Consider the following 22,715-nt stretch of genomic DNA (forward strand, 5'->3'; position numbering starts at 1 on the left):
AAATGACCTTAGATACACTTCCTGTTTAGACGCTGCATTTTAGTTTGGAATGATTTGGCTTCACAGCATTCCTGTGGGGGATTGTTTTGATTCCCATTTTAGAGATCAGAAATAACCCAACTCAAAGACAGCCACAGTTACTAATGTCAACAAGCAAGTTTGCTGTGTCACAGGGCTCTCTGCTGGCACAGGACACCACCTTTCCTGCTGAGGACACGATGCTGGTCTACACAAATATACACACTTCTTAAGCCCCTTATTTATTTTGGGTTTTTTTAAATGCCTTTTTTTCCACATCTTCTCACTGCCTCCCAGAGCACCTTTCTCTCCAGAGCTCAGCTGTGCCATTCCACCCCTGTGCCATCAGCAGGAGCAGAGTTTTCAGAGAACCAGCATTCCCCCTTTCAGATATATGAGCAAAATTAACTTTCCATGTAGAAAATAACTCATCTTAGTGTTTTGTTAACTGTATTATTGCTACCATTTTAAGCCAGCCAGGGAAGAATGTGTTCAAAATAGGAAATCAGCAATTCTACCACAGATACTGTCATTCTCTATACAAGGGAGTAATAAAATACAGCAAGACACCCTCAGGTTGCCCTTTCAGTGACAAAACACAAGATCTAGTAGTAAATCAGCATTTCAAAATGACAGAAATGGTCTTGCTTCTCACAACAAAATAAACACTAAGTGGTTCATAGACTTTCCAGAAATACTTCTCTGGAAATCAGAACTTCCATTAGTCGATAACATTCAGCCAAGTTTTATCCTTAGCTTTAAAAATCAAATCCAAAGACCCTTGCATGCCTTGAAGCTGATAACACCAAATCTCACTGCTCGAGAAATGTTTGATACATTAATTATCTCTATACAAAGCTTGCATTAGACAATCTTACATTACAATTTACAATCAATGAAGAAAGAAATGTAAACTCCACCAGTAATTACTATGGGCATTTCCACCATGGTATCTAGCATGATCTAAGTGACCCCACTCTTTGTTTTTTTATCTGTCCAAGTATCCACTCATATAAAGAGCTACAGAATGAACTGTAAAAACTCACTTCTAATGATTACGATGGTAGGATAGTGCTTTGTATAATATAAACAAATGTGAGAAATAATTTGAGAGTCATTAGTAAAAATTTTGTTAGGTACCAGTCTTTTAAGCCCATTTATAGAAATTTAAAATTTATAGAGTTAAAATAACATTTCTCAAGTTACTAGTGGTGGAAAGATAATTATAAATATACAGAATTACTACAATAATATAGATTACTAGAAGTTTTCTCTAGTCAGAGGTTGGTGACATCCATAATTTCAGTGAGAGCTGTATTAGGATTTTATGTAAGAAATTAATTTTGTACATTCTCAGCAGGATCATTGCAAATTCCTTTCGCAATTATTCTTTAGAACTTGATCCAATTCAAACCCAAGCAATGTGTGTCTCCTCAGTGCATTAAAAGAACTGAAGGTAAATAAAGGGAATATCATGTGGGAGTCATGCAGTACATATGTGGAAGAGTGTGTTGTACTCATGTTGGACAGTCCCACAGATGGGACTTAAACACAGAACAAAGTGAACAGTGAGGTCAGAAAGGTATCCCAGGAGAAAAACAGGACAATTGAAAAAGTTTATCAGGAGCATGAGGTGGGAAATGAAGGCTGGTATGTGAATCTGGAGATGTCCATGCCTGGGAACTTCTGGAGCACCCTTATCTTTGGCAGGCCAGTGCTACTGCTAAACACCAGTGCAATGACCTGCTACCACACAGGGTAAAATGAGCTGGATGTGGAACTGAGACCAGTACTGCATTATTGAAACATGGAATTAGATATTTGCTTTGTTTTTGTGCCTTTTTAAACTCAAGAGAACTGGTCTTGTACACTAGACATGAAAAGAGCAGGATGACCACCAGAACTGGTATCACAACATGCAATTACTCCCACTGTCCCTCCCCCCAAAATCTGATCCATCACAGTGTAAATGTGATTATTCCTACTGAAACCCCTAGACAAGGAATTCACAACACCAAGTGCTATACATGCTTTGCTGATATAAAGACGAAAACATTAGAAATGTACAATTGCTGTTAAAATTGTATTTAATATCACATTCCAGTGACTGGAAATTAATTCCAATTCTAACAAATTGATTACGGGGAAAGAAAGCAATCACACCGTCTCATGTATCTGAAGATGACTTAGAAGATCTTTTTCATTCCCAAACCTCATTAAACAATCAGTACATTTATGAGGCAAATCTGCTGAATGCCTGAAATCCAAATGAGTTTTAAGGTCTTCAATCTGTCCTGTTGAATACTCACAGTATTGACACAAATAAATCCCTTCAGATAAATGAGAGCTTAGGTGCTTGCAATATTCCAACATACCTGAAAATCCCTTCCCACAGTCATCACAAACATGAGGGAATATTTTGGTGTGCTCAATAGCTACATGCCTGTTGACATTTGTATGCAGCCTGCTCCTAAAGCCGCACACCTGGCACACAAAGAAGTTTTTGCATTTGTCAAAACTGATTTTGTTGATGAGGCTGTACTGGCCACGCTCCTTGTTGTTGTAGCTGTCGCTCAGCTCGATGAGCCGGCACGCGTGCTCGTTCACCACGTGGCTGTGCAGATCCTCGGGGTCGTTCGTCTCGTGCTCACAGAACTGACACAGGTACTGCTCGTCACAGCTGTGCTCCTGGAAGTGCAGGTACAGCTCGCTGCTGGAGGAGAACTGCACATCACACTGCTCACACCAGTAAAGGTGGTCGTTGAAGTGAGTGTCTGCTATGTGCTGACTCAGATTCTCAAAAATCACCGTTTTGTAATCGCAGTATTTACAGATGTATGGATCCTCCTCGTGTAGTTTTACGTGTTCAATGAGCTGCACCTTGCTGGAGAAACTTTCTTTACAAACTTTACAGACATGAGTGTCTGTACATGTCTTATGCTTCAGGATCATGTGTTGCTTCAGATCAGAGAAGTACTTGCTGTTGAACTCACAGAGCTCACACTTGTACAGACCACTGCTGTTGGCTCTCAGCAAGGGCCATTTCTGTTGAGCTGTGATATTCAAAGCCTGGTTCTTCTCAAAGATTTTACAGGTCTCCAGAGGGATTTCCTCAAGGTCCTCAGCTTCCAGCTTCTCAGGTGACACAGTCTGTGTTTCTATATCATGAACTTCTACTGCATTCACTTCTGTTGTAGAAATTTCTACAGTCTGGATATCTAGAGGTTTCTCTTCTTCTGTGGGGCTGTCACTGAATATAGGTGAGTCACATAAGTCTCTGCACATTCCATTGTTAGCACCTTTATCTGCAGAAGGAAATACATAGTAGAAGGTTGGAAAAAAACCACTACAAAACACCTGGGCCCATTTTTAACTTTTCAGTCAGCTGCAGCAGCTTTCAAATGCAATGACCAGTTATTTTTTCCCTGCCAGACCATGATGTATTTTCAGCTAACAAAGCAATACCAGAAACTATAAATTCTTCAGCATTTCTGTCAAAGAAAGGAAGTTCTACAAAAAGCCAGCAGCAGCTGGGCTCTCCAACCTCCCAGCACCTCATCTGCAAACACACTGGCCTTTACCTTTATCCTTCTTTTTAGGGTCTGTGCAGTGCATCCCAACATTTGAGTGTGGCCCGCTCCAGTGAGAGCTCCCGGCATGCACCGGACTCCCGTCATCATCCGTGTCCAGGCTCTGCACAGGACTGTGGAATCTTCCTGCAAAGGGAAGGGAAGCATTTCATTCTCATAGTTTCTCCCATCCTGATTCCTGAATTTAGTCATAGACCTTACTTACTGTTTATTTATTCTATTTGCATAAATTTATCGTTATATACTAAGCACATAATAACCTACATTTTAAAAAAGTAACAACAAATACCTTGAAAATTATTTCCAGACATGCAAAAAACCCCAAAATAATTCAAAAAGTGACAAATCTGTCTAGAAGATTTCAGCAAAAAATACTGAATATACTACTGAAAATACTCTGCTGATTATACAGAAAAAAAATTAAAATCCTTAAATAAAATGTTACATTTAAAAAACACAACTTAAAAACTATTCTTCAATATTTCTGGACACTGAGTTTTAAAATATGATACTTTCTAAAACTTGTGCAGACTTTATCATTAATTATTAAAGCGAAAAGGAAACTAAATAGACTATAATAAATAAATAAAATAAAAAACCCTAAATAAACTAAAAATCCACCATCACATTTACTCTGCTAACTTTCCACCCACTATTGGATGTTTTATAAAAAGGCATTTTGTTTTGCCAGGTACAAATACAATTCAATGCAACTGTTGGTAATTTCCATCTGAACTCATCAACTTTGCTACCTAGGTAGTGAGTATTGGAAATACTTTAATCACCGTTATAAACGTAAAATTGAAGGGTCTTCTTCTACTTTGAAAACCGCATTTCTGTGAAAACTAACAAACAACCTCCCACCAGTCTAAGGCCTATCAAATCACAAGGACACTCAGAAATCACCTGCTATATATGGTGCATTCTATCTGCTTCTATGAATAGGAACATTAATAAAGAACTACAGAACAAGACCCCAAAACATAGTCTTACCTCTGTTTGTATCTGGCTGTCTCATGGAACAGACACTATAGCAGTGGTCAGAAAAAATTCCACTGTTGTCTATGTATCTGCTTGCACCTGAAGAATCTAAAAGAAAACATCAACAAAAACACCTAAGTACTCATGTCTTCTTGTAGCTACAGATATATTTCTTGTTAATGAAAATTCTTTTCACATTTTTACTTGTTTTGCAAGAATTCCTGTTGTGATTACACCTTCCAGCTGCTGCCCTGATGTTCGAAGTATCAGGTCCCTGCTCCCACTGAGGACACTGACAAGTGTGTGGTCTGTTTGGTGCTAAACATTCCTCTCTAAACCCCCCAACTTTTACAGAATTCCTCCCCTCTGTGGAAGCAGAATCACCTTCACTTGCAGCTAAAGCCAGTTCCCCCATGTGCAGGAGTACAGAACAAACCATTCAGGTGCATTGGCTCAAGGTGGCCCAACAAAGGAGCCTGCAGAGTGCTGCTGCCCGTTCAAGCCAAGATTTCTTATCTCATCCTTTGTGTCACTGCTTTCCCACATGTTGGCACAAATGGTCCCTTCTTGTAAAGTTAATTTTTCTGAGAAAAAAGATTAACTTACTAAAGTGTACATAACTAAAGCTCTAAACTGACCTGAGTAACGAGAAGGATGCAGAGTCTTCCTTTTTCTCTTTTTAGGATGTTCATTCATTTTGAACAGTCTACATGAACTGTAAAGTAAAAACATTAAAGAATTAGACTGGCTTTATCTAGTTTATCTTTCAGAAACTTATGGAACAATACCAGCATTTTGAAAACCTGTATATCAAAGACAAAAGTTTTTTCCCACTCCCCCTTCTTGCCCCCAGCCCATTTTGATAAGAACCCACTAAATACACACAGCTGCTGAAGTCCAGTTTCACATTCCTGCCCTGGAGCAAAAAGTTCACCTACAAGACAGACAAGTCAGAACTCCAGCACCAAGGGTCATCTACAAGCCCTCTCTCAATCACCCTTTTCACCAGAGACAGGACATTCTGAGGCAGAGCCCTTCAGGAACAAGTTTTATTGTTTAAAATACTAACACAGTCATGCTCTCTTACCAAAAATCCTAGACTCTTCAGTATCAGGAAGCAGAGTAGGTAAGAAGCTGGTGACTGCACAGCTTCCAAACGTAGTTAATGCATCAGCTCAAGACAACTTTCACCTACGGAGAGATGGCATTTTAACCTGCTCAGAACTTTAGTAGCACAAAATAGAAAAAACACAATCAGATACAAGTGATACAAATACTACAAAGAACAAATCTATGAAAATTGAAGCTAGAAAGCAACACAAGAAGTCGATATTAATTTCTATTAAGAGCATCAAAATTAGTATGGTCCATGCACTGTTGTATTTCTTTTTCTTTTGTCTCAGGTAAGTTGGCTTTGCTGCACTTGCCAGCTCCTGAGAGCAGAAAAATATTTGGAAATGCAACACAAATATTTGAGCTATATATGGGACAAACAGTCTTGAGGAAGAAAAGGCTGCAAACAAGGAATGTGATGCACGTTGCCGTAACTGAAGAGCGCTTGTGGGCCCAGGATCTTCTGCAGTCAGTGCCATGCACCGGAGGTGAAAGGAGGGAAAAAAGGGCCCCGATCAAGTCAGCGGTGTTCTCCTGAGATTAAATATTTTCTGTACTAAAATTTTATTTCAGGAGATGAAAAAATAATTGATTTTAACGTTATATCGTGATCTGGAAGTATCAGTACTCTCACCTGTGATTTTCTGTGATTGCAAGGGAAGAACCGACAGCGCACTGACACCGCAAGTCTCACCCCAGGTACCGCACGTGAAAAGCTCAACCTTTTCTGCACGGCCCGGCCCGCGGGGCAGCAAGCCGGGCTCTCTTCCAGCGCCTTTCCCGGCCCAGAAAAGCGGGATGCAGGCCCCAGAACCCGGATCCCAGCGGCCCGCGGCCTGCGCGGAGGCCGCGCGGGGAGCCCCGGCGGGAGCGCGGCGGAGGCTCCGCCCCGCCCCGCCCCGGGCGGCCGCGCAGCCGCGGGCCCAGGGGCGCCGGGACAGGGCCCGGCCCGGGGCCGCGCCGGGAGCCGCGGGCCCGGCCGTGAGTCACGGCTCTGCTCCCGGCGGGGCCGGGCACGGGCGGCTCCCGCCCCGCGGCTCCCGGGACTCACCTGCCGGCCGGCAGAGCCGCCCCGCTCCTCCGGGCCCGGCGCGGCCGCTCCGCCCGCCCCGCTCCTCCGGGCCCGGCGCGGCCGTCCCGCCCGCCCCGCTCCTCCGGGCCCGGCGCGGCCGCTCCGCCCGCCCCGCTCCTCCGGGCCCGGCGCGGCCGCTCCGCGGGCGCGGCGCGGGAAAGGGGAGAGCGGCCGCCGTGCGCGGCGCCCCCTGCCGGCAGCGGGCGCCCGCCCGTCGCCATGGCGACAGCGCGGGCCCGCGGTGAGGCCCCGGCCGGGCCTCGCACCGGCCCGTCCGCACGGCCCCGTCCCACACACACCCCGCCCGGGCCGGCAGCCCGTAAGGCTGCTTCAGAGCAGCGCCAGCGCTCCGCTTTTACACACGTCAGACGGTGGTGGCAAAGCCGGGACCTCGTAAAGCTCAACTTTAGTTTGTGTGTCAGTATAGACGCTGCTGTATAGGAGAGTCAATATAAAGTGTATCATAAATATCATATCATAAAGATATACAGTATAATAACGAAATACATACAAGAAAGACAGGGAGCTGCTGGAGAGGGTCCCGGGAGGCACAAAAGCTTTGTGAGTGTCTCTTGTGGAGAGACTTTGGGATGGGCCTGGGCAAGAGACCCGGCAGGGATCGCATCGATGCACATCAATATTTCAAAGGCAGGGGCCAGAAGATGGTGCCAGACTCTTTTTGGTGGTTCCGAGCAACAGGATGAGGAGCAATGGCCATAAACCAAAACACAAGAAGTTTGGCCTCAACATGAGGAAAAACGTGTTCACATTGAGGATGGTAGAGCAGTGGGACAGCTGTCCAGGGAGGGTGTGGGTTCTCCCTCTCTGGAGACATTCCAAACTCACCTGGATGTGTTCCTGTGTTACCTGCTCCAGGTGACCGTGCCTTGGACTGGATGATCTCCAGAGGTCCCTTCAAAAACTAACAGTTCTATGATTCTGTGAAATATGTATAAATAAGGATTTGAAAATTAAAATAAGCATCACTCTCTTTTCCAAATTTACAGTCACATCCCTTTTTGCTTATTTAATCTTTTTATCATGCCACAGGACAAAGCACCAAATGGTATTGATTCACAAAGCAGAACAAACAGCATCTTACTATTTTAAAAAATACCTCAATAATTTTGAAGACATGAGGCCACAACAGTCCCTTATTTCCATGACTTAAAATAACTTATGGAATTTTGCTAAGTGTTGTATTCATTGAATTGTTTTGCTCTGAATTTACCTACTTCTCTGAAAAAATTTTGAATTAGCAGAGAATCCACAATATCCCTAATGGTGTTGCTCTACTGATTAGTAAAAAAAGAAACCATACCCATCTTCTGGCCTTAGTGTTATTCATTATCTGGCAAATGAAACCAGACTTACTCTGTCTATAAAATCCTGCCTTTAGCCTTTGTCCTGAGGCTGGAAATATGTCTTTAGGGTAATGTGACTTGCTTAGAGTCAGATGGAAAGAGCTTCATGCTATGATCACACAGGAGTTTTGGTGGTAAGCAGCAAAGTAGAACTAAAGGTGTCCTTTTGCTGGCACAAAATAAATGTTGTATGCCTACAATCTCCTGCACTGAGTTACCAATCAAACAAGATGCTGGTCTCCCAGTTCAGTTTGTTCTCTGCTTTTTATTCCAGCCATGGTTGCTGAGGTTTCCCCAGACCAGCTTGTGTTAAAGGTCTCACAGATTGACTGTAGCCACCCAAAAGGGCGGATGCCCACGTACCTCTCCCTCTATTCACCGAAATGTTTTCCATACAAGCGTCAGGAAAGCGCTTTCCCCAGTTCCCAGCGGAGGGCAGTGATGAGAACCTAAAATCCACACACAGCAAAGGGAGAGGGGAAAAAAACCAAACCCAAGCCTTTGCTTTGAATTCAGTCTTGCTTGTGAGGCAAACTCAGGCGGACCAAAGCATTTTCTGTGCCTTTGGACTGATTTATTCTCCACCCAACGCGGCACAGCCCAACACCACTTATGTCAGATAAAAAGACAAGGCTCTGAGTAGAAGAACATCTGAGGAGGATCCCCTTTGAAGCTGCAGATCCAGTTCAAAGTCACAGGCATCAAACAGAGCTATCAATGCTTTAGACGGAAAAGCCTAAATTAGTCTAAATTAGTCTTTTTTTTTTAAACCACCACGTTCTTGGGATGTTGAGAGAGCTCTGGGTGAGGTTTTAATCACTCAGAACTGAAAACAGAGAAAAGCCCATGTGACATTCACATTCTTGTTTAAATGGACAACATAGATGATGCTCATTTCAATTAGTGGGGATGTATCCTGACCAAAATAAGCATGGGGTAAGCCCTTTCTTCAATGAAAGCACTTAGCACAGCTCATGAGGATAACCTTCACTGGAGGTAGGCTTGTTAGTGTTTAAAAGGACATGTAGGAGGTTACCTGAGGTGTCTTGTCTAGCATCAGGTTCTTTGCTCTTTTGCTACATGGGTTCAGAGTTTAGATTGAGTCTTTCCAAGGCAGGTTGGAAAACAGACTGATTTCTGAGCATAAAATCAGGAGGGCTTACTGAGATTCCCATGCTAAAGCAAACTGCCCACATTGCAAATCTTTCTTGTTTCACCAGCATTATTTTGCAAATTTTCTGTGATTTTTTTCATGTTTAGACTTTAGAACTACCACAAAAATCACACCTTGGCACTACAAGACAGTAAAGTCTAAAATTTGTGTTTGAGCAAGAGCTGATGATCCTCTTATCCTGAACCATCCTGTGCAACTAACACACAGCTGTAGCCACTCACAACCATTTCCTAGTTATTAGGTAAGGGTAAAACTCACCTTATGTATAATAAACATAAGTTTAACCTGTTAGTTCAGGTTATTGAAGTAGCTAGTTCCAAAGCCTCAGCCATACTTTTCAGACCACAGCTCTTCTGAAGCTTCAAAATAAATGTAAGGATGATGATGTCCATCTTTTATTACAGGGTTGGTCCAGCACAGACTGAGCACCTGCTGGTACACAGCCCCTCTCAAAGCTGGGCAGTGTGACCTGAAACAGAACCGACCAGTACAAAGTTTAGAACTGACTGGGGACAAAAATGTTTTGGAAGGGGCTTGATTAAAAACTTGCCTCATCCCTCCAAAAAAAGTGAAATCCTCACAAGAGAACTCAAATCCTTAGCAGCTGGCGTCCAAAGTAGGCCAACATAGTCACAGGAGGAGCTCCTTTGCAACCTCATGCTATTATACTGCCAGTGAATAATTTCCTCAAATACGTTTGTCACTCTATTGGATACAAAAATATAACCTTGTTTGTTTGTTTTTTAAAATTATTATTTTGTAATGAAAGCATGAAGCTATTTTTTAAAACCAGACTGATGTAGCAGGGAATGTAAACCATCAAGCTGAAACACTTCAATAACATCATCTTTCTTGTCACAGATTTTTACAGCCCACGTCTAAAACTAAAATAAAATTACTTATTTTGAGGATCAGCGTTTACAAGAACAAATGCCACACACATATTGGACTTTTCACCCTCAACTAATGCAATTTCTGTTTATGTTCCCTCCAAATTAACTGAGGTATGCAATTTCCATTTCCTTTCTTCTAGCCTTTTTCAAAGGCAGAGCTGCAACACCAAATCACACACCAAGACTGAATATTCCTTAAATCTTCACTTCAGAATTCACAGGTGTACCAACCATATAATTTTAATTTAGTTGTTAGTATATACATTAACACTCAAAAATGTGATAAAAACCAAAGTAGTTTCTTTTAATAAACAGCATGATACAGACCGCAAAGATAAATAAAAAGCAGACTTTTTACAGTTTCCCATGAACATGAACTACAATAAGTATCATAGGCAGACTTTTGTTACTTGAGTAGCACAGCAGAAGGGTTAAAAAAGGGGTTGTGTTTTTTTTATTTAAAGTACTGCAAGACTATTCTCAGTATGACAACACATGCATCTTGCTGTATCTTAAATACTTTTTGGCCCATTGTTACTAAAAATGTCTTGCTTTCTACCTACTTTACCACAGACCTTTATCACAGAATGACACACACATGGCAACATCCCCCCTGCCCCAGTAGTGGTTATTTCAAAGGTAATTGTCTCATTTTGAAAAGATAATTGAAGCACTGGTGGGGTTTTTACTTTCCCTTTGATGCAGACAGGCAACTGCTCTCAACTTCAGTGAAGTTACACAGAAGCATCGAGAGCTGACACCCTCCTGGGCTCTCCTTGTACCCAAAATGCCAACAGGATCTGGGCTGCCTTAGGAGGAGCCTGCCCCTCTGCTCAGCACTGCTGAGGCCACCCCTGGAGCACTGGGCTCCCAGTCCAAACCTGACGTGAATGTGCTGGAATGGCTCTGTGAAGGGCTGCCAAGGGGATGCACAGGAGAGGAGAGGGCTGGGATTGGGATCCTGGTCAGAGAGAAAGCCTGGGGGGCTTCTGGTCAATGTACATACATACTTGGTAGGGAAGAATAAAGACAGGCAAAGCTCTTCTAAGTACCCACTGACAGGACAACAGGCAGTGGAATAGAAGACATTTCATATAAACATTATGAAAAAAAATTGGCTGTGTGTTCTTCTTTTTCAGACAGACTCTAAACCCAGCTAGGCAATGTCCTGGGCATCCTGTTCTATTGCTGACTCTGCTTTGAACAGGGTGTCTGGGCTAAATGAACACCAAAGGTCTTTGCCAGCCTCAATGGTTCTGTGAAAATTCTGCAGTTGTGTTGCCATTTACAATGACAACAATACTTACAAAATTTCAAACCCAAGAATCCAGAACTTCAGACTGCAGCCGTATATATTTAAAGCCCTTCTCTTCACCAGGGAAGTAGATTTTCATAGTGTAGTGGATATTCACAGTTAAAACTTGAAGAGGTGCAAGGGGGTAAAGAGAAAGGATGATAGTCCCAGATAACAGATCACACATTTATCTTCACATGAGAAATGAAGAATTTGGACCACAGCTGCTATAAGATAAGAAGATTAATATGTATCTTTTCATTCCTCAGCCCCGAATGAAACAGACAATTTTGGACAGCCTGGGGCAGTTGATAATTCAGGATATAGAACATTATTAATAAAGCCTGAAAACAGATTAAAAATAGTTAAAGAAACAAGGCAGAATGAGATTCCAACTATGAATATCCATATTTTGGCTCACAAGAATTAACTAAACTACAACAAACACAAAGATTCTTGAAAAAAACACCTTCTGCCTGAATTAGGCTTTCAGTGACTTCAGCAATACAATTAAGTCAGGTTTAGTTGTGTGTGGAAGAGGAGCATGACAAAATAATGCAGTTACACTGAACTGAATGGCTCCTGAAGCAGTTTAATAACTACTGGGAATCAGGCACCAGAATTTCAAAAAGAATCAAGACAGTAGAGTGTATTTTTTGCCTTCCTTCTGCTGCAGAAATATTGCATCACATACAGAAATGACAGTAAGGACACTTAAAAGACATGTACACAAACCAGTGGGGACACCAACTTCAAAGTACAGGCAGAACATTGCTTCAATTGATCTTCTCTTACAAATATTTTTGATGTTCTTACGCTCTGGGCATGTCCCAGAGGGGTGCTGGAGAGAGAAGAGAAGGGACAGAGGGATTCACCTCTGGCTTTGAGTCAGGAGCACTAACACAGCAAGAGCTCAGACTTTTCAGAGTCTATCCCATAAAGCTCAGATGTCCAGAACACTGTATGGCAAATGAAGAACAGTGATTTTTCCTGAATGTAGGTTCAACAGGTCTGTATGCTACAAACAAGTAGGAAGAGGAAACATTTAAGCTAGCAAGGAAAAAAAATATTGAAGTGTCAAGAATGAAACAAACTGTAGACAAGATTACTGTACTTTTGGAGAGCTGAAAAGGCTACTTTTAATAAAGACTATTTCAAAGTAAAATTAATAAGCGTTTAACTGGGCTGCTACTAAACATTCCCCTCCTTAAGAGAACCTTTCATACTGAATCATAGAAATAAATAATCTGGAACTCTGATATACATACAGCCTAATTCTGACTTCATATGCTGTTGTGAATCCAGAGCAATTCCAATGAAGTGAGTGTTGTATCAGCATGAAGTGAAATCAGAATTTCTCAGAGCAGAGCACCTATGGGTTTGGTTAGTGTATGCAAATAGAGAACTTCTATAGCCAATTTCCAGTTGGCTTGCCTTCATTAACACAGGTTAAAAAAAAGTAAATCTAAACAAAGAACCCCAAACCAATACCAGCTGATGGGGTGGTAAGCTACACATCATTTTGGACAGCCAGAGCCTTTCCTAAACTGAGACAACTTCCAGCACAAAATAAAAAGATGCAAATTCATTATTTGTATGAAACATGTATTGCAAAATTAAATTGGGATTCAACAACAATCTGCAACAACATCCACAGCTATATAGTGTTTTTAAAAAACATGTGTGGTTCTTCCATTCAAGTAAAACTAAAAGAATTGAAAGAAGTTAAAAAAAAACCTAGAAGCAGCAAGTTACAATTCTTTCTGTAATACCACACCGTTTTCATTAACTTGAAGTATTTTCAAGATGTCAAAGACATCAACAAAAATAGTAATTTCAAGTGGCATTTCTGATATTTGGTTTTTTTTTTTTTGAATGGGTCCAGCCCAGGTCTGCAACCTGTACAGACATGCAAAACAGGAGGAATTCATAATGACTATTAAGAACAGACATTTGAACATGCCAGTTATATAATGACAAAGCAAAGACAATACCTTCAAATTGTCAACAAACGTGGGCAACTGACCACTAAAGGGCATTTAATACTTTACAGGAAAAGGAAAATTGGATTAATACCCACAAAAAACTTGCCAAACCACCAACAGCAGGGTCATTACAAAGTTATTTTAAACCTGGTAATTTCTATATTGTCTTCAATATGCAGGCTCATATCTTTTTCACAAGATGCCAAACCACCTACAATTCTGGTTTTATTTAAAAGCCTTTTAAAAAAATTTTAAAAGTTATACTGTAAGTCTGTTTCATCTATGTAAAAACTACTAATGCACCCTTTCAGACAAAGAAGTATGCATATATAAAATCAGTACAGGTACTTTTTCTGCTACATTTAGGAAAGCAATGAATGTAATTCTAAGTAAAACTAATATGCAGCAGCCTGTTCTGTCATTATATCAAACACAGTTTCACAGCTGAAAAAGTTACTGGTTTTAAATTTTATTTCACTAAAACACCATTTCCTAATTCTTTGTGATAAAACACATGGCCCAGTCCTGGGCTCCTTGCTCTGGCAATCTTACAAGTTCTGCAGGAGCAAGGTGACCAGATTCACTTCAAGCCCAAAATAAACTACTTTAGTGTTTTGTGCATCTGATTCCCAGAACAAAGGGAGAATTTTCAAATCTCCATGATGTGGGAATAGTTAAAAATAAGCCAAATTCCAAGCTATTTCCATAAAAACTAGGACTCAGTTACAAGTGCTTTCATGGTCTGCAAGCAGATCTTCTTTCTGATACTGGGAGCAGATGACATCCTCTCATTTCCACCAGGGTAAGCAAACAGTGCCTCCACTATCCTCAGTGAAGTTACATCAGCACAGAACTGCTGTGGCAGGATACAGTAATTAGGGTTCAACACTTTGAAACTGAGAAAAGGATTGTTGTTTTCTGTGAAACACTGGCAGAATGTTTTTCAAATGCCCATCCTGGTTATGCAAAGAACTGGGTAAAGCCCAAGAGCTTCTCCTACTTGTTAAAAAAAATTGTTGAAAGCCTACAATTATCCTTAACTGTATTATGTCTATATTATTGTAACTGCATTATGTACTACTCTGAGGTTTCCTTTCTTTTACTATTTGATTCTCATAATAACTTCTAGAGCTTATGCACAACATTTCATTGGAGTAACTTCGGAAACAGAGCCTGACTCCTCATACCTTGGTCTGGGCAAAAAGGGTGCAGAATACTGTGCTTAACTGAAAGATATTTATACTCATATTTACAGAAGGGTTAGGAAGGGGCAATGTACAAACAAATTTGGCTTCATAACATCCAATAAATTTGAGTTGATCTTTTCACCCAGGCTGAAAAAGGCTGACCATTTCTTGCATAAACGAGGTAAAGCATTGTTTCAACACCAGATAAATACGGATAATATAGCACCTAATGTGATGTCTGTGCAACAGTTTTACTCAGTTAAATTAAGAATTATAGCCAACAGGGTTTCAGATTTTGTGAACTAAACTTAAACTGAAACTAATCCATTTTAAGAGCTAAACCATTATTGTGTGTTGATTGCAAAGTAATAGATACAAGGGTAACTTTGCTCTAGAAAGTACAACCAAGCTTAGCAGGAGTTAAAATATTCGTATGAACAAAAAGGAGTATGTAACAGTCAATAAAAAGAGCAATGGGAAGTCTATTGGACTACTCCAAAATATTTCATAGAGCTAAGAAAATAAAACTTCACATTTCCCATACTATTCTCAGAGCTTCTGTAGTTTTCACAAAACCAGGTTTCCCCCCACAACATCAAGTATCCATGCATGCAGTAATCAGCTGCAGGATGCTGACTCTGAAAGTGTCTTGAAAACCAAAGCCTTGGCTTTACAATCCCCGAAGTCTTTCATAACGTAATTGATTGCACATTTTTAATATATTACAATTTGCTAAATGAAGCCAACCACTCATTACCTCATCAGTACAGCCTGCACAAAGTACAGTTTATTTATATGCTTATATTCTAGTCTAACACCAACTGCCAGCATATTTTACATTACACGTGGTATTGCACTTTCTGAGTGGCACCTCGGTGTGTGTTTGCAAGTGAACAAGCTGAACCCCCAAAAGCCCCAAACCTCTGGAATTCAAGTGCTGCCAATCTAGCAAGTTTAAAATGTTAGGGTGAACATCACCCACAGAACTATTATGGGCTTTGCTAACTTTAAAAAAAAACTGTTTAGGAATTAGAAAAACAGTCCTACCTGAAGTTGTGCATAAGGGCAGTCCGAAATCCTTGGTACTCTGAACAGTTTCAAAACACAGTGCCAATTTCATTGATTGCACACATTGTAATTGTGTTAAAGGACAACAACTAGATTTACAAATATATATTACACACACACAAAACAGACAAAGCTATAAAATGTTTGGTAACTCCACATGCTTTGAGCTAGCCAACATATCTGTCTGCTGAACTGCTAATTATTGATCATATTGAAAACCTAAATTGCTGTTTCTGATATATCTTACTGGATTCAACAACCACTTCCAAAGGAGGAAAAAAGAGGAGAAATGGTAGACCCAAATTCTGAGGGTTTAAATGAGCATTCTTGGGATAGCCAGCATATCACTTCAGTAATGCAAAAAGTGATTCCCAAAAGTTTTTTAGAGACTTAGGCCAAGTTCACCTTTGGCTTTAGTGGGTATATTCCCACTACTTCACTGGTACTTGTGTCCTCTTTCACTAGGGCTGAATTTGGTCCTAGGAGTATGTCTGGTCACCTTCAGTGACATTAATGAAAACGGGAGTCTTGGACAGATAGAACTGGGTTGCAAAATTAAGAGAGTTAATATTGGACAAATCAGGTAAATAAAGAATATATATTAATAATAGTTCCTATTATATAAATAGCCTTTATAAAAAAATAATCTTTCAATAATTTTAATAACTCACCTTTCTTTAGGTTCTGGAAAACATGTATGAAAAAAATCTATTCAGTTCAAGTTAGATTAAAGCAAACCTAAGATGAACACTACAGCTCTCTGTTGCACTAAACCCAATTCTGACCATTCAATTTCCAGGTTAGTCAGTTTTTGGAGATGGTAGGGAGTTTCTTTGTGAAAGTATGAATCGCACTCCTAGAAATACCAAGCAGAAGAAACACCATACTGAGCGGGCTTATTTCCTACTGCTTTCAGAAACTCTGCAGATGACGGACCCAGAAATCAAAGGGCCACCCAAATCCCACAAATGTTAATGCCTCTGAGCACATTTAAAAGGCACTGTCCTCTAATGTTTTTAGATCTTTGAGCTTCAAAGTTCTTCCCTTTAAACTATGCTGCATTTAAGTATTTGCTATCACTTGAATTCTCTTTCCATTCTTCACAATCCAGCAGTCTCCACCTGCTGTACCAGATGTAAGGTAAGACATGATGGACTCTTATGTTCACATTAGCACTATTTTCTTTTTCCTTCTAATTTATCTTATCAAATGAGAAAAGGAAACATTCTTCCAAGTTTACCTTTCTGAGCTTAAGGCATAACATGAATCATCAAATTATAGAATATGCTGAGTTGGAAGGGACCCTCAATGATCACAGAGTCCAACTCCTGGCCCTGCACAGACACCTCAGGAATCACACCCTGGGCCTGAGAGCCGTGTCCAAACACTCTGTCAGGCTTGGGGCTGTGACCGCCTCCCTGGGAGCCTGTTCAGTGCCCAACCATCCTCTGGGTGAAAAACCTTTTCATAATATCCAATCTAAACCTCCCCTGACTCAGCTCCATGCCATTTCCTCAAGTCCTATTACTGGTCACCAGAGAGAAGAGATTGGTACCTGTGCTTCCACTTCCCTTCATGAAAAAGGTGCAGACCTTGATGAAGTCTAAGCTCAGTCTCCTCCAGCTGAACAGACCAAGTGACCTCAGCTGCTCCTCATACAGCTTCCCCTTCAGACCCCTCACCATCCTTGTGTCCCTCCTTTGGCCACTCTCTAACAGCTTAATTTCTTGTTAGATTGTGGCACCCAAAACTGCCTGCAGTATTCAAGGTGAGGCTGCCCCAGTGCAAAGCAGAGTGGGCCAATGCCCTCCTTTGCCCAGCTGGTCAGGCTGTGCCTGATGCCCCCAGGACACAGGTGGCCCTCCTGGCTGCAGGGCACTGCTGGCTCCTGTTCAACTTGCCATCGACCAGGACCCCCAGGTCCCTTTCTGCAGCTGCTGTCCAGCCTCTCACTCCCCAGTCCATACACACAACCAGGATTGCCCCATTGCAGGTGCAGAATCTGGCACTTGCCCTTGTTAAACTTCATACACTTGGTGATTGCCCATCTCTCTAATTCATCGAGGTCCCTGCACACATTGTACTAAAGCTTAATTTTTTAAGTTTATAATTTTAGTGCTATCTGAAACCCTGTTTTACATCATTTTCCAATAGTTGTCTGAACAATTCATCGCTTTTCTTGCAATAAATTCTAATGTTGTTCATGGTTTGTGCAATTCCTATGCAACCAGTCTTTGCTGCTAACAGGTATTAACAGTGCAGTACCCACAAAGCTGGGTATCAGTTCTTGTTTTCTTTGCTGTCAGTTCAGTTCAAAGCATGTTGCTTTATTGTGTGGAAGATCCAGTCCATTTTTGTTGTCCAGCCACCATGGTGAGCATCATTCATTTGCTTCATGAAGTACTCAAGAGCCTCCTGCTCAGTTTTGTCCAATGCAAGTGTCTTTCGAATGTATGCAATATCATCAAAGGACTGCAGTTCTGGCATTCCTGAGCCAAGCATCATGGAGAAAAGGTTGATGAAGAGATTGGCATGCTGTCGGATTGCTAGGTAAGCCTTATAACACATCTCCTGAAACCTGGAAGAGACAGGGGGAAAAAGCTCAGTGCATTGCTCTACTGCATGCCTATCACTGCTTCAGCTCCAAAACAGTTTTACAGGTATCCAGATGCTAAAAAAGCAGTCTTAGTCTAGTAAGAACACCATAATGTAGCTGAGAAGATGCACTCATTCTCCTACTTAGTTTATTTGTGTAAGGATTAATAGTGGTCAGACTAATACAACATCCAAAGACAGGCTTTCTAGTCTTAAACTCCATCTGCAATTCACACAACTGTTCAACAGGAATTTTTGTGAGCTCACAGGGCCATTTTTGTCACTGCTACTGACATTTCAGATTTCAAAAGGTATTTTCTGACACACTGCTAAAATGAGAGTTTTCCTGGCTATCTTCAGAGTTGCATTTCTCCTGTAGTTTTACAAAGGCAGCAACTGTTACTCTTTAGGTACTCTGAAGAATGCACTGAAAACAGGGGCATTTACTATATCACACTGGATAAGAAATACCCAGGTTAGGGGAAAAATGCAAAAGAGCTTCACTGCAGTATTCAGAAAGACACTATAATTCAAATTCTGTCTTCCATTGCCATCAACATAATTAAATTAAGATTAAAATTGAAAACTCTCAAAGACTGGATTGTTGGAAAGAGATATTAAGAATGACTACAGCAACAGATTTATTTCTTTACTGTTATTATTTTAAAGTTCTTGCTCAGCAGGTTCTGGCCATTGTCACAAACTACACAGGCCAGCTGAAGAGCTGATATCAGAACTGCTATAGGAGAGAGAAATATGGCTGGATGACCAGCAAGGCTCTGATGCACACAACACCCAACATTTAAGAATTATCAATAGCTGCAGTTCTGCCATCTCAAGAGGGTTTTAAGTGTAAAGTCAAAGAAATATCAGATGTTTGAAAAATTACCATCTTTATTCCCATGTATACTGACCCTGCAAATCTCAAGTGAGATTTCATGGACCAAAGGTCATGTAAGTGCTAAGATTACCCACTGACTTACAAGTAGATGGCTGATCTTCCACTGAGAAACTAGAACATTCCCACTGCAAGCCAATTAAAAGACTACTGTTCAGTAAAAGGTCTAATTATTAAAGGTCACCAGTACTAAAGTGCATTTTAGGTACAAAACACTCTGGAAGTTAAATGCATAAAAGAAAGCTCACCTTTCAAACTCCCTTGTTTTGGTACATTCTTGGGCTCCTTTACTAATCACTATTAAGAAGTCTTGTGTTAAGACAAATGGCACACGCTCTCTTTTGTAACCAAATTTTTTCTTCTTGTGATCGAGGAAGTGCCCAAAGTCAATGTGAAACAGCTTGGAGAGACAGAAAGGTATTTTAAGATTAATAATTCCTTGTTTAAATGAAGTTGCAGTAAAATTGATCATTTAGTTATAATTCCAAAAATTTTTTTTTTTCCAAAACAAACTCACACCAAAGTGAGGATGACCTTAGGGTATGATTTCAGAAAACATCTCTTACTTGTCCATCATCTTTGACCATGATGTTACTGTTGTGGCGATCACCAATGCCCAGGATAAAGGTGGCAACACAGTAGCCAGCACAAGAACGTGTAAACAGGTCAATAGCTGCATCATACCTATTCAACAAAAAAGAAGACACTTCCCTCAGATATTCTAGTAACACAGACATGCACATTTTTCTTTTGCAAAAGAGCAAACAAGGACAGGTAAAAAAGACAACAAAACCATAACCATATTGATGTAGTTATGGACATAATCTTGCACTTGCTGAACTTTAGTTGTCTTGAAGTTTCAATCAAAAAGAAGCACATGGCCAAGAAAAAGAGGTGACAGGCAATCTCACATGTCTCCTTTGTTCTTGTCCTTGAGCCACTGGTGCAATGTATGGCTGTTGAACTGCAGTGCTCCCTTTAAGCCTCCTTTACACTGAATCTGCATGATGGTGTGAGAGCTCCTCACCACCTCGATGAGTCCCACACAGTCACCGATCGACAAACAACCATAGGGCAGCATCCTGGAAGACAAAGGTTCATTGTTTTGTTGGGTTTTTTCCTCCTTTATAGAGAATGGTGGCAAGAGGTGGGAGAGGATATACTTTTGCAGATTCCTCTATCTGTTTACAGTTCCCCATGTCTTAAAGACTAGCCATTCTGCAAACCATTCTTGGACAAAGGCTTAATTATGCCACTCATTACAGTACTGGAGACAAAACTGTGTCCCATGAGAGATAACATAAACCAACAGGTCCTTTTGCCTAGATAAGGAAATGAAAACTGGGGCTTTCTAGACAGTGCATAGGCAGCTCCCTTCATTCCCACCTAAAAACATACCACGCAGCAAACACAAATTTGAAGGTGTAATCTGTCTAGGAACAGTTTTCCAGAAGCAGAACAGTTTATCCTGGATGCCCTGCAGAAGCTGCTGCACCCACAGACTGTCTGGAGGTGGAGAAGCTCATGCAGACTGGGAAATGTGAACTGAAGTGAAGATACCAACTACAAAGAGTCACTGCTCAGCAGGGCTGAGGATTTGGCACTTTGTTCAAAGCCAAACCTATGGACACAATCACTTGGCCACAGTGTGGCTACTTTGGCTCTTGTATCGATTCCTTGTACACAGCTCACTCAGACCCGCTTGAATGAGAATTAAGTATTTTTCAAATATGATCTCATGTTTATAAAATCCAGTAGTTTAGTTAACAAAAAAAAAAAAGTATATTTATAGCATTTATTACCCTTGGGAAAACAGAAGCAATCTCTGGGAACAAACTAACGCCAAAACCGTTAAGATCAGCATTACTTGGGAATGACCTCTAATGCTTACCGGAGATCAAGACCCTGATTTTGCCAGATGTTTTCCATAATTCGAATTATCTGAAGTGTCAGCATGTCCTGACGCAAGTCTGAAATAGTCAAACACATTAAATTTGTAAATTTTGTAATACCAGAATCTTTGGTTAGATCTTACTTTCCCTTTCCCCCCAAAACTACGTCTAAAGACGTCTAAAGGTTTGCGTGGTTTTGTGCAGATTTTGCTCCCTCAGTACAGAAAAGCAGGTTGTAGGTAGTAAAAAATGAGTATAAACTTATAGTGGTGATTTTAAAAACATACCCTAAAACCAGGACAATGGAATCACAGTTTACACACCTGTAATATCTTGAAGACATTTACAATTTTAAAGGACAAATATTAAATAGTATTGTGTTCCGATAAAAGAACAAATATTTAATAGTATCATGAGCATCTTAGAACATATAAAATTTGTACGTGACTGAGATAAATACTCATCTGTCTATGCTTAATTTTTCTGTAAAAGAAAATAGCTTTGCTCAGCTGATTTTTTTTTTTAATGTATGTATTTTATAAGCTTATAAAAACACTAAGTAAAAGGTTAGGAAAAGAGACAGGTATATAGCTTTTGAATTACACTTATCTTTCCTTACCATCTCCATTTTTAAATATTATCTCATTGTTCTGAAATAACAATTCAGACATAATATCTGGGTTTTCCCAGTTCAACCACAGCGGCCTTTTTGCAGATGACATTATCCTGCACTCCTCAAGCCTAAAAGAGAAAGGTTTCTATGAAATAGGCATACTTTGATCCTTGTACCATATTTTTCTAATACTGCTAAGTTCTACCTGTGTTGGTCAACCTCTGAACCAGCACCAAATTAAAGATGCAAAGATGACTGACAATCCACCATTTTCACTTTCAGATTCAAACTTAAATTAGTAAATGCTATGTTTGCCAAGACCAACAGAAGGGTTGTGTTGTAAGGGAATATTGTAAAAATTCCTTTGGCAATATGAGCTTCTGACAACTGGAAAAAGGACTGAAATTCCTGGCACCTTAAATGAACAACTGAAGGTGACGTTCCCTGGTTTGTTAAACCATTAGATTGACACGACTCTATTCTTTACGGATTATTCTCCTACAAATTCTATTCAGTGCACTTTGGAGATACTGACATCTACTAATTTAACAGTCAACCTCAACACTGTTATTATTACCATTACTAAACATTTACTTAAGCATTTAGACAAATTTCAAAAGTGGATACAATACCGAAGGTTTCCTAGTTGATGGGCAGGATTAAGAGGAGAGATAAAACCTTGCAAGGCATCCATGAAATCTGGACGTCTCATTTGTTCAACAAGAAACTTCATCTGCACCTGATCAATAAGCACATTCAGGTTTTGAGAACATTATTTACATGTAAATCAAGGTATCAGATTTTAGCTTTGGTTTTCAAGCATGGTTTTGCACAGTTCTTATCTAAGTACAGCCCAGCTACATATTACACAAATTGAAACCTTTAACTTTAGTTCTGTTGCCTTGAGAGCTAGACAAGGGCATTGCACAGAAAATACTGCAGCTCCCCAGGAAACAGCACCTACTGAAATTAGCATTA

The 22,715-nt window shown here is 40.6% G+C and overlaps 2 protein-coding genes across 6 annotated transcripts in view; both read right to left on the reverse strand.

Moving 5' to 3' along the window:
* Window positions 1-830: 830 nt before the first annotated feature.
* On the reverse strand, window positions 831-6,834 carry ZNF639 (zinc finger protein 639). Of its 3 annotated transcripts, none has more exons than XM_021544341.2 (6): window positions 6,754-6,834; window positions 5,677-5,780; window positions 5,228-5,304; window positions 4,602-4,697; window positions 3,600-3,734; window positions 831-3,323 (listed from the first exon to the last, which is right to left on the reverse strand). In XM_021544341.2, exons 3-6 carry the CDS (start codon window positions 5,283-5,285, stop codon window positions 2,176-2,178), a joined length of 1,437 nt encoding a protein of 478 aa, XP_021400016.1. In that variant the 5' UTR covers window positions 5,286-5,304; window positions 5,677-5,780; window positions 6,754-6,834; the 3' UTR covers window positions 831-2,175. The 3 variants fall into 3 exon arrangements, with proteins under 3 accessions (XP_021400016.1, XP_021400015.1, XP_031361475.1); XM_021544340.2 differs by lacking the exon at window positions 6,754-6,834 and adding an exon at window positions 6,337-6,584; XM_031505615.2 differs by lacking the exons at window positions 5,677-5,780; window positions 6,754-6,834 and having other exon boundaries at window positions 5,228-5,324.
* A 3,649-nt stretch (window positions 6,835-10,483) lies between these two features.
* Window positions 10,484-22,715, reverse strand: part of PIK3CA (phosphatidylinositol-4,5-bisphosphate 3-kinase catalytic subunit alpha) — a 42,153-nt gene continuing 29,921 nt past the window's right edge. For all 3 annotated transcript variants that reach the window (XM_021544337.2, XM_021544338.3, XM_021544339.2), the window contains exons 15-21: window positions 22,370-22,476; window positions 21,744-21,865; window positions 21,124-21,202; window positions 20,144-20,314; window positions 19,799-19,916; window positions 19,481-19,632; window positions 10,484-18,317 (exon numbers count right to left, since the gene is read on the reverse strand). In XM_021544337.2, coding sequence (XP_021400012.1) covers window positions 18,047-18,317; window positions 19,481-19,632; window positions 19,799-19,916; window positions 20,144-20,314; window positions 21,124-21,202; window positions 21,744-21,865; window positions 22,370-22,476 — 1,020 coding nt within the window. In that variant the 3' untranslated portion in view covers window positions 10,484-18,046. The remainder of the gene's footprint in view (window positions 18,318-19,480; window positions 19,633-19,798; window positions 19,917-20,143; window positions 20,315-21,123; window positions 21,203-21,743; window positions 21,866-22,369; window positions 22,477-22,715) is intronic.

This window comes from Lonchura striata, chromosome 10 (genome assembly GCF_046129695.1).
Source record: "Lonchura striata isolate bLonStr1 chromosome 10, bLonStr1.mat, whole genome shotgun sequence".
Lineage (NCBI taxonomy): Eukaryota > Metazoa > Chordata > Aves > Passeriformes > Estrildidae > Lonchura > Lonchura striata.